This window comes from Lissotriton vulgaris, chromosome 5, assembly GCF_964263255.1.
Source record: "Lissotriton vulgaris chromosome 5, aLisVul1.2, whole genome shotgun sequence".
Taxonomy (NCBI): Eukaryota; Metazoa; Chordata; class Amphibia; order Caudata; family Salamandridae; genus Lissotriton; species Lissotriton vulgaris.
Window position 1 is genome coordinate 887,773,629 of NC_141693.1, and position 17,794 is coordinate 887,791,422.

General features: G+C 43.9%; 1 protein-coding gene across 7 annotated transcripts in view; it reads right to left on the bottom strand.

Annotated features, from left to right (window-relative positions):
- Positions 1-6,537: 6,537 nt before the first annotated feature.
- The window catches only part of PLCE1 (phospholipase C epsilon 1), a 1,649,974-nt gene continuing 1,638,717 nt past the window's right edge, over positions 6,538-17,794 (bottom strand). For 4 of the 7 annotated variants that reach the window (XM_086922471.1, XM_086922469.1, XM_086922470.1 and 1 more), the window contains one exon: positions 9,204-9,500. In XM_086922471.1, the coding sequence (XP_086778597.1) occupies positions 9,340-9,500 (161 nt within the window). In that variant the 3' untranslated portion in view covers positions 9,204-9,339. Of the gene's footprint in view, positions 9,501-17,794 lie in introns of all 7 variants that reach the window. The other 3 variants (XM_086922473.1, XM_086922472.1, XM_086922474.1) reach the window with 2 other exon arrangements.

Sequence of the window (17,794 nt, forward strand, 5' to 3'; positions counted from 1 at the left end):
ATGGGTTAAATGGCACAATATAGTTATGGATCGGGGATGAGAGTGCTGAGCTGGAATGTGAATGGTTTGGGTGACAAAATAAAGAGAGGAATGGTTAGTCAGATCATTAGACGGCACTCCCTGGACGTAGTACTGATTCAGGAGACCCACCTAGTGGGAAATAGATGTATGGCCCTCCATAGAGGGGGGTATAAATTGGTGGCACATGTGGGATTCACTACTGGATCTAGAGGAGTGGGGATCCTGTTTAAGAATGCTTTCCCCCTGTCAGTGCAGGCAACGTGAATTGATCAGAGAGGTAGATTTGCCGGGGTGTCGGGACAACTGGGGGGTAAGACGGTCACCTTTTTGTCCATTTATGTGCCGCCGGGTCTCCAGTCTGATACCTTTCAGGATTTGGGTTCCGTCTTCCTTACGCTGACTCTTGGTGGATTGGTCTTGGGGGTCGATTTTAATGCTGTACTGGACGGAGAGGTTGACCGTTGCCCGCCAAGAGTGCTCCGGCAGTCGCAGAGGTGGCTCCCAGACTTTCTGGAGATGCTGGGGTTGGTTAATTGATGGCGGGTTCGTAATCCAGTGCAGATGCGTTTCACTCATGTCTCTGCTGCACATAATAGTTTGTCAAGCCTTGACTATATATTGCTACCGGCGGCGATAGCTGGAGCGATTCAGGAAGTACGGTACCTGGGCAGAGGTATCTCTGATCACTCTCCGTTATGGTTACAGCTTACCCTCGGACGACAGATGGCTGGTAGAGTAGCGCCTATTAGCGCCTGGCAGTTGAAAGATCCGGCCGTTAAGAAGGAGGTGCTCCAAATGTCGGAACGCTACTTCCGGGAAAACGAGGGAACTGTGGACTCAGCGCAGTCTCTTTGGGAAGCCTATAAAACAGTTGCGAGGGGGGAGGTTCTGTCCCTTGTAGTGAGGAAAAAGAAGGAATAGCAGGCGGCACTGACTCCGAAGAAGGCTGAGGTAATTGCCTTGGAGGAGAGTGTAGCTGGGTCTAGCCCGCCTGCGGACCTCCACATGTTGAGACTCCGTCAGGAAGAATACAGAGTGTTAGCGAGAGACAGGGCGATTACCCAAAATAATGTTGTGCAGAGCCGAATATTCTAGCATGGCGATAAGGCCGGTAAGTTGATAGCGTAGCTTGAGCATGGGGAGTGGGCGTCGAGGCTGGTGCCAGAACTGGAGGGACTGAAGCTGACGCATTCTTGGAATATTACAAAAAGGTCTATACCGCTGAAAGTGAGTTTACAGAGGCTGACAATAGTGCCATGATTAGGGATATCGTTATGCCGGGGCTGTCGGGCGAAGATAGGTCCTATTTGGACTCCCCATTCTCCAATGATGAGGTGGCACAGGCTAATAGGCAGATAAAGTCTGGCAAGGCGTCTGGTCCTAATGGGATACCTATTGAGCTTTATAAATTAAATGCTAACAAGATCGCCCGTATGTGCGAGCTATGTTCCTAGAGAGTCGGGAAAAAGGCCAGCTCCCCTATGACCAACGACTGGCAAATATAATAGTTATACATAAAGAGGGTAAGCTCAAAACACATTGTGCCTCTTATAGGCCTATTTCGCTCCTTAAGGCAGAGCTCAAAATTCTAGCGAAACTTCTTGCGACCCGGCTGGTAAAAGTGATCATGAATCTGATACACCCGGATCAGTCTGGGTTTATGCCGCGCAGAAACACGGCACTGAATTTGCGGAGGCTACATGGTGTTCTGGGGGGTTCCTCGAAAATACATGAGCCAACGGTTTTGGTGTCCTTGGGCGCCTCGATGGCCTTTGACAGAGTCGAATGGAATTATATGTTCGCCGCATTAGCAAAACTGGGGTTCAGCGGTGAATTTATCGGATGGGTGCGGCTGCTGTATGCATACCCCCTGGCTAGGGTGGTCGTCAACAATTGTAGGTCTGCTGACTTCGCGTTGGGGAGAGGCACGAGGCAGGGTTGCCCACTGTCCCCGTTGCTTTTTGCCCTTGCAATGGAGCCATTGGCGGCATAGGTCAGATGGGACAGAGCGATACGAGGCCTGCGATGGACACCTGAATGGGAAGATTAGATCAAACCTAGGGAATCCTTCGGGAATTTCCTGGATATGCTTGCTGTCTTCTGTAGGTATTCTGGATTAGGGATCAATTGGTCCAAATCGTTGCTCTTTGTGTTTGGGAGAGACGCCCAGGATTCTGCAGGGTTGCCCAATCCAGATCGAGACTGTGGGTTTTAAGTATTTGGGAATATACATAACTCTCGACCCGCAATTAAGATATGCGAAAAAATTTGCCTCCTCGCTAGATAGGTGTAAGAGGGATGTGGAGCGATGGAAGACTCCCGCTTTCTATGCTCGGGAGAGCCGCCCTTTTTAAAATGATGGCTTTGCCTCGGTTCCTCTATATCCATCAGAATTCCATGGACCTTGTGCAAGCCTCCTATTTTAAGCAGATTGAGTCGCTTCAGAGGCAGCTTTTGTGGGAGGGTCGGCCCCGTATAGCATTTGCTAAATTGATGCTACCCTGGTACAATGGCGGCATTGGACTCCCAGATATGAGAAAGTACTACTGGGCAGCACAACTAGCCACTGTAAACCACATCATTTAAAGGTCTCCTGGGGACCCGGGGTACGCCATGGACCGCGGACTGGCCCCGGGTGGAATGCTAGACAGAGCACTATATGCTAAGCCAGGGACTTTCGTTATATGTGGCCCGACTGCGCAGGCGGTACAGGTGTGGCATGCGGCCAACAGGAGCCTGGGTTTGGAGGGTCGGCTGACTCTGGCCACGCTCCTGCTGAACTCGGAGAAGCTAGGAAATCTGTGGAGGTCCAAGGGGTTTGATAAATGGGACCTCATTGGAATCACGCCGATAAGAGATGTCTGGAAAGGGGATGCGATGCATACATTCGAGTCACTTCAGCTGCAATACGGACTGCATATTAATGAATACTTTTTCTATAGGCAGGTGAGACACTCTCTTCTCACCCATATACCCAGGGGCACGGTGCTTCGTGAGGCTTCGCCTCTTGAGGATCGTGCGCTGGAATGCCCCATCCCGGAGAAAACTATCTCTCTCATATACAGGAAACTTGTCAACAATATGGAGAGCCCATTGGGGCGGGTGCGAGCACAGTGGGACGCAGATGGCCTAGAACTAGATGATGAAGACTGGGTGGAGGCGGTCTCCTCCCCGAAGGTAGTGGCGATTCAGATGTGGCTCAGGTTGGTACAATTGAAGATACTACATAGGACCTACATAATCGGACCTGGGTTGGTGCGAATGGGGCGGGGTAAGAGTGGGGATTGTAGAAGAGAGTGTGGGGAGTCTGGCACCTTCATGCATATACTTTGGCATTGTGTGGAGATACAGTGGTACTGGAGGAAGATTCATGACGAGTTGAAAGGAGTGCTGGGTATGGAGGTCCAACCAGAGGCCCGTAGATGCTTATTGAATGTGTGGGAGCCTACAGACCTGAACGTGTATCGGAAGCAATGGATGACATTGGGGTATATGGTGGCAAAAAGAAACCTTGCTCAGCTTTGGGGGACAAGCCAGCCGCCACGAGTATCTAAGTGGACTGAAGACCTAGATTGGTGTATGTTTCGGGAGAAAGCTGTGTACGTGGCCAGGGGTTGCCCAGCGAAGTGGGGGAAGATCTGGGGGGCGTGGAATGAACACCGAGGAGGGATCAGTGAGTCACTGGTTCGAGATTTACAACTAGAAGCGCAGGAATCCCTGTGATCCAAGTGTCTAAATATTGATATAAGATTCTGATTTGCTGTGAAAAACCCATTGAAGATAAATGTAATCTTTCACCTGGCTTATTTGTGTTCATTTGTGTTTATTTGTTATTGTTAATAAAAAGAGTTAAAAAAATAAATTGTTGCAAGAACTACAAAATTGGGTGCAGAGCTCTGAATCCACATCCGAAGCTGTAAAAAGAAAAGAACTGATGTTACAGCGCAGGTGGGGCTCTTAAATAAACAGCCGCTCTGCGCCAGCTTGCAGGTGCGGGAGCACTGCTGTGGAAACGTTTCCGGATCCAGTCGAGGGGGGCGGGGGGGAGGGGGGATTCTAAGGTGAGGAATCTGTGATTAGAAGTATCCCTCAGAAACTCTGACACAATTTGGTTACAGTGTTGTAAAACGTTTATGTAGTGAAGGAAAAAAATTAAGAAATTATTAGATTTCCATACTTCATTTAATAAAATAGAGTCTTGGCAATCTATACTACACAGACAATGGGTATAATCAACTGCGCAGAGAAAAAGACAACACTTAAAACTGCTTTCTACACGTCATGTACATGCACTTTTTCAAATCAAACCTAAGGGGGGATATATGTGTAACAAATATATATATATATATATATATATATATATAGTTGTTAAGCATGGGATTAACACAGTGCCATCCTCGCCGAACTTGAAAGGGAAAAAGTATTTTGGCATTTCTACAGCAAAGTCTTTAAGCAAAGGACTAGCTAGTGCCATCCATGCCGAGCTGTAAAATGAAAAAAGCCTTTTTCTACTCCAGACACAGTATTACAACTTTGGATTGGTAAAATACCATCCAAGCAAACCTGGATTAAATAAAAGCAACCCCTAACGTGGTTTGCTGTCATCACAGCTGTTCAGGGAGGTTCACTTTTTTCCAGACACAAAGGAGAACCGAGTCAAAGTCAAAACAATACCCTTTCAGGCTTATAAAGCTGCATAAACTATGCAAAAAAAGAAAGTAAAAAACTCTGGGTAGCTCCCATGTTCAGGTAGAGAGCAGCTCCAATATAGAGCATCCTATTACACCAGCGACACTGAATATTCGCACCTCAAAAGTCTGTTTTTCTAGCAACTTTTTTAAGCACAGTGCAATATATACCACCTGCTTGGAACCCCCACAGTAACATCTGTAAGCATTTGTTACTTTAATGTTTCAAATAAAAAAACACTGATATATATATATGTATAGCTGAATTGAAGTTTGGTCTGACGTGCCTCTTTTCGGAAGAGTGGAGGTTAGCGCTATATATATTGGAGGTGGTCCGCCCCCAACGTCAGACTGCCCTGGTGATGGTCACGGCTCCCTGCGGACCTTTAGTGTTGGAATTGCTGTTGTTGCAAAAAGGAGCGAGACCCGCCAGCGCTGTTCCAAACAACATGGCATGATGTTTGCAGCCGGGTATTTTGGAAAAACACCGTTGGTAAGGGAAAGTGAAGGACACCGGTCGTTCACGTTTGACTTCAAGACAGTCAATACCGCCAGCGCTATTCCAAACAACATGGCATGATGTTTGCAGCCGGGTATTTTGGAAAAACACCGCTGGTAAGGGAAAGTGAAGGACACCGGTCGTTCACATTTGCCTTCAAGACAGTCAGTACCGGCATGAATTCGAACTAAGAAATGACAGCCTGAATGAATTGAGCTTAATAATTGCACCGTGAACAGACTCTGTACCCTTCACTGTCACTGTTGATAACCCAGAAAGAAACGCAAAGGGAGAAGGATCGACAGTGATGCAAATAATAACGAGACTTTTTGCTTTCATGCTGCATGTTGGGATTTGTGGTATGTGAGGGCCACGAAGCACCATTGTAGTCCCACCAAAGGCGGATAAAACAGGAAATTACGCCGCAAATCCAGAACGCAGCTCACCTGTGGACAAGGCTATTGTATATAGCTGAAATGCGTAAGGACTTGAATGCTGTGTTTCTGCTTAATAAAGTACGAGCTGAATTGAAGTTTGGTCTGACGATATATATATATATCCTTGTGCAGTGGCGAATAAGGGCGTACAGCCCGAACATCAGGGGTGCTGTCACCACCGTGCGTTCACCTTCGTGCTATCAATACCCAGCATCCCATGCTGGGTAATTGTTCCTCGCACGCAAAATAAACTGTAAGTATTGTTAAGAACTGCTGGGAGTGCCGTGCCCTTGAGGTTTACCCAACGTGGGAGCATGGTGATATATATTAAATAAATAAAACTACAGAGCGGGTGTTCTTTTTGCTCAGAATGCAGTGAATTAAAGACCCATGTTTAACAAGAACATAGGAAATATGGAAAACATTTCACAGGTTCCTTTGATATATGGGTTTCGCTCCCTTCTGGACATAGAATTTGTGTTTAACAAAGAAATTATATATTGTTCTACAGTGCAGTACAGTATTTCACTCATTTTCTGTTTTCAATAAACATTTCACTCTTTGAAAAAATAAAATTCGATCTAAATGCCCTAAAATAAACTTACAATATAAAAAATACATAATGGCTAACAAATGCAATATGGTCCTCCATTGCCATTCTGAGTTCTACTGGCCTTTACAAACGATGAGGCCTTTGGGCTTGCACTTTATGATATAATTTGAATGAACTTAACTTGTGTTTTTGCAAATAACTGGAAAGCAGATACAGTATAAAGAGTTTGCATCTTGAGCTTTTTTAAATAATTACCCATGAGACAATAAACTAATACTGTTTTGAACTTAATATAGGTGAATACTAGTAATTCAAAAGCAACTTCAATAGGCCAGACGTGGAAGTAAACTTATTTGACTTGTTTACATACAACATTTACACACGTTTCAAATGCCCTCTTGCGACAGCCTGTAGTTTCTGTAGAATGTGAACACATCATAGAATAAAAGTTTTTCTGTGCAAATTCGTGTTAAGAAAGGCAAATTGCACCCCTTTAGAGCATGAGAAAATACATAATGAAATGCGTGTTGGCTGCAAAAGGATAACAATAATATATTCCTGAAAAAAATCCAAAACGGTTTCTTGAGCTTGTATTTGCTCCACTGGCGCACAGTAGCAAAAGACAAGTATATAATTAGACATCAAGTAGATGCATAGTGCAATTTGACTTCAGAATTCTTGACTCAAATGTCAGTGTCTAAGCCAATAAATCAATATTTAATTCAAGTTTTCACAAGAACTTCAAATCCTGCGCAAGGAGTTTACTCTGCTCGAAAAACTACTGATTAGTCACCGCCTGCATTTTCTGAACAACAGGCAAAATACATTGTACAACCCTTAAACCAATGCATGTTATTATAGGGGAAGATTTAGAAAAATATCATCTACCCAAATTTGGGGAAATAAATTAAAAGCACTTTACCTGCATCTTTGGTTTCAGTTACAACGGTTTAAATGTAACACTCCCTACAGCACCCACATATATTATGCTTAATGTATACATGCAAGACTACAACGTTATTTAGAGGGTCAATAGTCTTTTTCACAACAGTATTTTTCAATTCCCCCTTAAAAGGCGCATTTCCCAGCCCTCGTTTTTACACTTTGGAAATAAATTGCGCTTTGATGTACTTTAGTTAAAATATTGGGATTGTTAAAAGGGTATGCACAGTTAAAAGTTGATTTTAGGTACAATTGGAATTTATTGGACTACTAAGCTCATTATGGCCGTAATTCGACAATAGTACCTTTATATTATTTTTGTGGCATATAAGTAATGTTTACTCAGCTACAAAATGAACACATAAGCATTGGGAGCCGTTCCAAATTAAAAACAAAAATACATTACTTTTTATGGGTAGCTTCAATACCTTTTTTCTAATCCAAGCATATTTCACACGGTAAACACCACAAATTGCCAATAATTAACAATTTCACAAAACATTAAAATGTTTTCCTTCAAACGACATATTCAACATTTTATACATATATGTATTTATACACAAAGCAGTGTTTCAATACAAAAGTACAAGCTTGATGCCCAAATGTAAAGAACTGCGACTTTAAGACTCCCCAAGAATGAACAGATGTTTAAAAGGTTTGTAGTGTAACACAAGTTAAACACATATACGAGGCACTCACATTCGTTTTTACTGTTAAAGTGCATTATCTGAACTAAAAATCTCAGTGAAATAAACATAGCTGAGGAAAAAAATGACTAATGTGTTGATTTTGATTATCAAAAGGGGGGTAATAAATAGACCAAAATAGAAATATAACATATGCATGTAATTGTATATTTACACTCATAAAATAAATGATGTATTTCTGTCACGGTTGCATTTAAAATGACCTGTTAGTAGTAACAATTTGAGATTGGTGATGTCTGAAAGAGCAGATTACAAAACAAGAACTTCAATGTGGCTCAATCATAAAATGCTTTTACATATACAGACTTCAATAATATACTTATAAGTGCATGAATATGGATGTTGTATTATCAAAGCAATTTGTGAGTCACACTATGAATTAAATGACAGTACAGTTGTTAAATTTAGAAGATGTATCGTTTGTAGATCTGTAAACGTACATTTAGACAATCTGCATAAAACTAAATGTCAACTACTACACAAAGCTGCTGCAGCACTGTACACCACATCATAGATTATTCTTTTCTATACCTTTTCGTAGGAGATTGGAAACCTCCATTCAAATTAAATTCATTGTTACTTTAATTTGAACACATATTAGAGTCAACTTTAAATCACAACCAATAGTGTACATGACCCTATTATAGTGTATACTAATATTTTAGACTTGCTCACTGTGCGAGGGCTTACATCTTTTACATAAAACTTGGAAACATTTAAACATTGAACAGAATATAAATATATAATTACACCCTTGGAACATTGTAATGAAACATAAATATGCTTTTTACATGTGCCTGGAGAGCCAGAAAACTATTTCCTTGGCTAAGTTAAACAATGTTAAAAGATCTGATATACTGTGTTTCTGATAGATGCGTGTGGTCAGCTCTACAACTCCTGAAGAATTAATTTTGTGTAAGGGTGATTCAATTAACAAGCTCGTTGAATGGTACAAATACGTACCTAACCACAAAAAATGCATTTTTTTATTCTGGGCGCACCAGAGCATAACCAGTGCAGTATGTTCATGGAGCGAGTAATTATTGAAAGTGCATTTACTTGGTACTTAAACTGTTCAAAAAAGATGAAACAAATATCAACAACACCAAAAATGAACTGATCCTTTTATCGTCGGTTTTCCTTAAAAATGATCCGTTAAAAGAGTTCTTTCAATGCAGCTTGCATGAAAATGTCTCTCAGCTTTTCCAATATGTTTTCATCTTTCCAGAAGCGAATACGTTTGCTTGTTTTTTAAAAGCTCAGCATCCAGAGTCAAAGGAAAGGGATGTCTGTACTGTGTATCGTTCAACTTCTGACCATTAGCCTTCCATAACAGATTCCTGTTGCTCAGGATCATCTGACATAGAACTTCATCCATCTGAAGTGCGCTGTTTCCATCAGCTCTCTTGTTCATGCAACAATCATTATCGGCATGCTAAATGCCAGTAATATTTCTTTATTTGCATGGGTCTTGCCAGGCGTAATTAAGAAATTATTTTAGTAATTTCCAATTTTTCTTTATGTGAAAAGACCACGCTGAAGCAGACGGTCTACCATAAGATAACGGGTCCGATTTGGCATCATTTCTTGCTAAACGTGTCTCCTCATCATTTGGAGCATTTGTCTTCGAATTTGGAAAGCCTCCAAGGTTATCTGTAAACAGATATTGTATGGCTGTTAAAACTGAAGTCATTCAAAAGGTATTAGTGTTTTATTAAATAGAACATGTTACAAGCCCTGTAATATCACTCTTTCTTGGTGCTGGGTACTGTGCAAATGCAACCCAACACCACCCACGAGAAGAAGTTACTTACCGTTGGTAACAGTCTTTCTGATGGATACTCTAATCACAGATTACTCACTTTTAGGATATTCGACTGGCGATAGACTGATTCCAGAAGTTTTCATACCAGTGCTCCAGCGAGCTGCTAGATAAGTGGGTTGTGCATGTGTTGGCCTTGTTCCGCTCAAGTGATGAGCAGATCTGCATATAAGTCCCACTTCTAAGTGCCAAAATCAGTTTCTTACTTGACTCTTTCCACACCCTAGGATATGGAGCACAAAAACACCTGGAGGAACCAGTGTGCAGATGTCTAATTTAGAGACTACTCCACAGAACCAGGAGGAGGGAAGGAAGTGAGGAATATGTAGGTAGCTAGAGCATCCACCAGAAAGAGCATTACTAAAGTTAAGTAATGTGTGTTCTGAGGGATACTTCTAACTGCAGATTCTTTGCCTTAAGAATAGATACTAAGGTAGTACCTACCTACGTATGGAGGGTATGTGGAGTGAGTCTAGACCACACATTCCTTCAGGACGGAACGGGCGAAACGCAAGATTTTGCTGTCAAGGAGACAGTGCTTCATGAACATGTGCATTGATGACCATTTCACAGCCTGGCAGATGTCAAGAACAGGCACTCTGAGCACCAAAGCAGTGGTAGCAGCTTTGGCCCTGGTGGAATGAACCCTCAGACTTTCCAGGGGCTGCTTGTTGACCAATGTGTAACAAATCTTAAAGCAGTGGACTATTGTAGGGAAGTAGGATCTGCTTTCATGGTTACCCCCACTTTTTGCTGGTGTTTTTCTGTTTTATGACTAGTCTTACAGGGATACTGCTAATCAGGACCCACGTTGACAGTTGTAAGTACGTTGGTACCTTCCCAATAGGCTACTGGTGTACCCATGTAAGTCCCTTGTATATGGTACTAAGGTACCCAGGGCATAGTACACCAGCGGTCTTCAATGGGGTGCCCCATGTATTATGCCACCCACGAGAGGCCACTCAAACTGTGACTACAGGCCTGTCATTGCACCTTGTGTAAGCTGGTGCTAGCACCACTTACGACAGATATAAGATTCCTTTTGTCTGAGGTCACTGCATTTAAAAAATATAAGTCACCCCTAAAGCAGGCCTTTCAATCATGAAGGCAGGGTGCTAGGTTATAGGTGTGAGGATGCCCTGCATGAGCAGGACACCCCCTAAAATCGATTCTCCAGGCTTTGTAAGTATGGTCAGCCATTTTGATACATATAGTGGCCATGCGTCAATATGTGTTGGCTAACTATATACTGGCTGTGCCGAAGATGGGCATGTTTGTTATCAAACATGCTGGAATCATACTACTTTAAATGCGTTGGAGGTATGATTCCATGCACCAGAGGGCTCGTCCAGGAAGCCCTCTGTGCTCCTGGTAACAGCCTTCCAGGGTCTGACAGCAAGCTAGTGCTGCTGCCGACCCCAGACACGATTCTGCCCTCCTGCTGCTGAGTTCAAGCAGGGGAAGGCAGAGCAATAGTTCTCCTGTCACAGGGAGGTGTCACCCCCTCCCAAATGGGACTTTGTTGTTTGGGCTGGCTTGGGTGCGCTTGCCAGCACCACCAGACTACTTTGAAGGGCACATTTGGTGCCCTCCTTGCACACTCTAGTTTGAGCCAGTTCAGGGAGCCCTCGGCTCCCACTTTGGTGCAAAGCTGGACAAAGGACATAGAAGTGTCCTCCCCTCTGTCCAGCCCCTCCTCTGGGAGGGACCGTTGAATCGTTCCAACCCTTTCGCTAATGTACTTAAGGGCTTGCCTGTGGGTGGCACTTCAGATCTGTTGTGGGACAAGATTTAAACTCAAAACCTCTTCCACTTCAACTGTCTGGGTACATTGGACTTTGCTGGACTTCACCTGAGACTGCACCAAGGAAGACTCCTGCCCCTGGTCTTGCTGTTCTGTAAGTCTTACTCGCCGTCTGTGCCTGTGCTTCATCCAGGTTTCTCTCCAGGCCTGTAGGCATCAATGACACCCTTGGAGTGAAGGAGCACTCCCCTGCATTTGCAGGTACCGCAATGAGGCCGACGGGTCTGCTGCTCCGGACGTCCTACGGACTCTGAAAGGCACAGCAACACAGGTGGTGGTTCTACAACTCCCTCGAGGCCTGACCTGCCCTCTCAGCAAGTTTGAGACCAGTATCCTTCATCGGAACCACTGGAACATCGACTTGCAGTGCCAAGGCTTGTTGGCACTGTACTCCAGAGCTCTTCGGGCTACAAGAAGCTTTTGCCTCCAGCATCTCTTCACCCTCACTGCATCCTCTACACCGTGGGCCGGCATCTTTGGTGAGCTGCTCGAGGTCCTCTTCCGACTCCTGTTCCTTCGGCCTGTGGGTCCCCTCGCGGGTGATAGAGCGCAGTGATATTCTGGAAATTGTAGGGGTACATCATATTCACGAATAGTCCGTACCTGCATATATTCTTATGTGTGGCAATTTAGTTAGTAAATTGTGTTGTAATAATCAATGGTAAATGAAGTGTTAGAATAAGTTGTGCCTTACATAAAAGTAAATGGTATTTAGATGGAATGATGTAATTCTTAATATTCATTGCAAATGCCTAACAAAGTAGGTCATATGTAATGCAATGCATTAGATTTAAATGTGCATCATATTAAAGTCTGCACATGTAGAGATGATTTGATTGTGCCTTAAACGTGATGAAATGTAGTGCTTGCAGATGCAATTTATAAATGCGAGTTTAATTTGATGTCAAAGGCCTAGATGGAGTATTTACTCTTTCATGCTTTGAAAGGCATATTCGTATTTCATATGTTAGCTGGTTTGTGTAGGCCTGAAATGCATTTTCCCCATGTAAGCTCTCATTTTGGAGGCAGTCAGCGAAATTAATTTGGTTGCAAGGTTGTTCTGTTCTCACGTTTCTGTTGCAGGTGCAAGGACGTTGTCCTTGTTAGTTAGAGTAACGTCTTTTTGTTTTAGGAGTTAGGCATGGAGCAGACCTGTTACAGAGTATTCAGGAATGCCGATAATTGGGAGCCAATATTCCTTCTTGCTGAAGAAGCCTGAGACCCAAGGACACACCAACCGTTGCTGGACCGAGTACAAGTTTAGGTGGCAAATTACCTACGAGAGGTGCCTGGCCAGAGGAGGTGTTTCAGGGGCGTGTTTTATTAATTGTGCACTTTGTATTAGGGACAGTGCCCAGAGGGATGAGTTGGCAGAGGGCAGTTAGAGGGGTAGAAAGAAGGGATCCATTCTTAGGGGGAAGTCTTAGGACAAACTCTGTAGTTTGGGCTACTGACCCTTACAACGTGAGTGTACTTCTTAGGAAGTCTTCACAGGCTGACACCTTTTCTTGATTTTGCCTGGGAAATGCTAAGTAGGGATGCCACTTTAGGGATAGTGTAGGGACAGATTAACGGATTTCTTTTACAGCCACTAATAAAGACTAATATAGATGTTGGGGCAGTTATTTTGCCACATGATGCCACCTAACGAAGCATGAGCGAACTGCTGTAAAATTCTCTGAATTCAGTTTAGCACCTGTTTGAATTCACAAGATGAGGAATCTGGTGTTCGATAGAGTCTTCAGCAGAAAAGGCATTACTTAAGTTCTTTAAGAGTGAGATGGTTCAGCAAACAGCTATGCATAGGTCTGATTGAGGGAACACATAAGGAAAGTCAGACGAAATTGGGATCTCTGTCATCACAATGGTTTGGGAGGGAACATGTGTCAAACTTTAAATAAAAAAATCTGCGACTGGGGGTGAATGTTTTGCCAATGTGCAACATTCCGTCCATCATCTTGTGTGTTAAAATTGTAATAAAATACATCACAACAGGCAATTTTAACAAGGAAGGAAAGTCCGGCAAACATAAATAGGATGACCAATAATCTTTAAAAGTGCCCATCGCAAAATTTTGCTGGGCCAAGGACAACACAAACAGCAAATATCCAACAGTTTGGATCGTAATGGGTCTGTGTTGAGGACTCCACACCAGGTCCCAAATTTGTCACTGCATAAATGAACTTTGGAGAAGAACAACCGAACTTCAGGATATCATCCACATCCTCAGGTGGCAGATTGAATGCAGTCAACTGCCTTCACACACATTGAGATTGAACAGGTTCAGGATGGTGCATGCATTAGAAAGCTCCATTTAAAGGCAAGGGCCCCATTCTGCAGATGTTAATGCCTTTCTTGGCTTCTCTATTGCCAGCTCCACCCACCACCCTGCAGCTTGAACTACGCTTAAGGACTTGGTATTGGGCTGCAGTATCCTCTTCCCACTCTCGGTTGTCACTGTTGCTATGACGCCCGTTCCCCCTCTCCATCCTTAGGGGCAAACCAGGCAGAGACTTCCAACATTCACTCTCACCGCATGGTTGATGGTTGGATGTATATGCAGACCACACACCTTACTTACAGTGTTGGCCACTTGTTGGCTGCTATGTGGTCAATTAAGGGTTCATTACTCTCTGGTACTTGTACTACTTCTATTGGTATTTTCAAGCACAAACTGAAGTCTTGAGTCACAAGAAACAAAGCTGAGCTAATTATGGTCATTCAAAGTCTGCCTACTGTTTTGTAGACTGTTGCTCGGCCTCTCCTGTATTATGGACAAGGCCAATTCAAGGATAGAGGTCAGTCAAAAATGATATATCCGGTAATTAGATCCAGGTGCTCATTCCTTCACCCAATCACACAATCACTAAACTTATAATGAATCCATATAAATCTTTAACTCAGCCATTTATAAATTCATGAACTCATCCATCCATCTATTCACCCACTAACTCATTCTTTTTTTTTAAATTAAATTTTTGGAAAACCTTTATTTACGTAAAAGTGTACAGAGCTATTCAGCCGAACACCCCGGAGGCACGGCAGCACGATAAATTCACAGTCCGAAGGCACACACAGATCATATTTCCGGATGAATGAGGTTTAATTTTACTTTTAAATCAGGATGGAATAGAGAAAACATAAAGGCTCCAATTTAAAGAAAGAGATAGAAGAATCAGGTGCCAAACCACTAACTTATTCTTAGACTCAATCACACACACCACTGCACAAACACAAATGAATAAGTTACTTATCTTCAATAATTATTTTTCTGGTGGATGCTCTATCTACCTGCAGATTCCTCACCTCTTGAAACCTGCCAGGTGCTAGTCTGGATGGGAAACTGTAACAGCTCTCCTGCACTGCTAGGTAGCACAGTGACTCCGGAACCGCCTCAGCGCCATTACAGTGCAGTGATTATAGTTTCCCATCCTTGTTTCCATACCCCGGGAGAAGATGAGGCTGATGACATTTATACAACATGCAGTGCACTAATCTAGACTGGAACCTTATTAAATACGAAGGACCTTTCCTCAGAATGGGCAGGTAGGAGGGATCATTGAGGAATTTTCAGGTAGGTAGAGTAGCCACCAAAGAGACTGCTACTAAAGGTAAGCAACTTGGCCTTCTGATTGATAATTCTATCTGAATATTCCCTAACTCTTGAATCAATACCAAAGCATTACGTCCAGCTAGTAGGTCTGAAGAAACAGTCAAACCAGGAAGCCCTGATCTGGCAAAACAGTCTAGAAAAGGTGTACACCGATGACCATGAGGGGGTGGTTCACACCCTTATATGACAATGTGGCGCAACCAAGATAATATGAGCCTGGTCTATGCACAACTTTCTCAGAACAGGATGAATCATATTAATGGTGGGGAATGCGCAGTGGAGAAGTTCCAATAGGGCCCCCTTCAAAGGGAAATGCATTATTATTTATTATTAGTGTGTTTTGTAAAGCGCGCAGCGGCCCCAACGGGGCATCCCGGCACTGGAAGACTCTGAGAACTAGAGGGACAGGTCGGAGGTACCAAACTAGGAGGAAAAAAGAAGGGTTTTAAGGGATTTACGAAATACTGGTTCTGTCTGGCATGTGCGAAGAGCTAACGGAAGCTTATTCCAGTGCTTGGTAGCACAGACCTCAAAGGTTTTTCCACCAGCACGGGAACGCTTAAATCGGGGAGTTTCAAGGAAAAATAAGGAATTGGAGCTTAGTGCCCTGGATTTGGTATAAGGGCGAAGAGTATTTTTCAGATGGGCCGACCCATTGCCTTTAGATGCACGAAATGCCAGCGTCATTGCTTTAAATACGCATCTTTTCACAATGGGCAGCCAATGCAGTTTACGGAGGTGAGGGGAGATATGGTGTCTGGCAGGAATTCTCTCCACCAGCCGGGCAGCGGCGTTTTGAACCGTCTGCAATTTGTAACACAGGCCAGCTGTGATACCAAGATAAAGGGCATTGGCATAATCAAGATGGGATATGATTAATGCCTGGATCACAGTTTTGCGGCATTCCTCCGGCAGATAGTTAATAAGCCGTTTGATTGTTCTGATTTTGGCAAGCATGAGGCTGCGACTGTTTGTACCTGGGTATCAAAGCTGATATGGGTATCCCAGCGTACTCCTAGGTTTTTCACCGAGTTTTTAGGCGTGGGGGCCTGGCACAAGTCTTCAGGCCACCACAGGCTGGCATCCAAGGGAGAAGGAGAGTTGAAAAACAGAATCTCCGGCAGTGATCAAAATCATGATCACTGCCTGTTCCTTGGTGTAGTGAAAAGGTGAAAGTTGCCCCAAAGGTTAAACATGGACATAACTACCTCTAGGTGAAGCCGCCATTCGTGGTTGGCAAGTTGGCACCGATTGATGTCATCTACTGGATCGTTCATGAAGAACAAATTACTTACCTTCGGTAACGCCTTATCTGGTAGAAACTATCTAGCCTCTGAATCCTTATCTTAGAATTATCAGCAACGTTTTTGTGAACAGTACCCCTGCATGCTGGTAGGTGGTATGGATTGGCTCTGTGTGGCCCAGTCAGCACTGCCCTGGAAATTACGTGTGCGAAAGCAGAGCCACGAAGAACACTGATCACTGGTGTGGAAAACTAGGGTCCTAAAATGGGAAAGCACCATCCCTAGAAATCCGTTTGCAGAGAAGGGAGGATGGGTGGGTCGGTAAGGAATCTGCGGCTAGAGTCTCTAACCAATAAGTCATTACCAAAGGTATATAACTTGTTCATCTGATAAAGACTTCTACCTGCAGGTTTCTTACCTTAAAATAGATACCCAAGCAATACCTCCCAGAGGTGGTGTACAAAACTGATTTATACTACAAAAGTCTTGCAGGAACGAACAAGCAAAGTGCCCATCCCAACGGACCTGACTGTCCAGGCACTAGAGCTTCTTGAACATCTGTAAGGAAGTCCATGTTGCTGCCTGGCAGATATCCAGGACCAGAACTCCATGTGCTAGCGCAGTGGTCGAGGCCTTGGCTCTGGTGGAATGAGCACTCAAACTCTCAGGGAGGTTGCTTCTTGGCCACTGCGTAGCAGATCTTAATATAGAGAACGATCCATCAGGAGATGGTGCGCCTCTGCACACCATTTCCCTTCTTCGCTCAGACATAACCCACTAAGAGTTGATCGTTCACACGGAACTCTTTCGTGTGGGCAAGGCAGACCGACAACGCTCTTTTTGGATACAGTCGGTGAAGCCACTTCTCTTCTTTAGGATGTAGCAGAGAGTAAAATGTAGGCAGGGTGATGGACTAGCCTACATGGAATGGAGTGATTACTTTCAACAGAAATCAAGCTGTAGTTTGTAGAACCAACTTGTCTGGGTAGATGTCAGAGTATGGAGGTTTGGATTACAAAGCCTAAAACCCAAAGTGCCTTTCGGGTTGATGTTTGTGCCACCAAGAAGGCTGTCTTGATGGTAAGGAGCCTGAGAGAATGGTTGCGCAAGGGAGCGCACATGAGGAACAACAGGACTCGATTAAGGTCCCACTGAGGAATGATGAAGGGGGAGGGAGGAAGCACAAGTTACTACTTGTGTAACGATATATCTGTAAGAGACATTAGTTAGTGATAGATTCCTTACCTTAGAATATCCCCAGGCGTCAGACTGGATCCGGAAACTTTTGCGTAGCAATACCCCTGCGCGTCGGTAGGCGTCGTCCGCGGCTCTGCGTCCGTCGTAGCGCGGGAATGACGTCGCCGGAGTACTTAGACGCCGCCCTTGCGCGCTGTCGTCAGGTCTTATACACAGCTTTTCCGCGCCAGATACGCAGACCCATGATAGAACCAACACTGGTGCCAT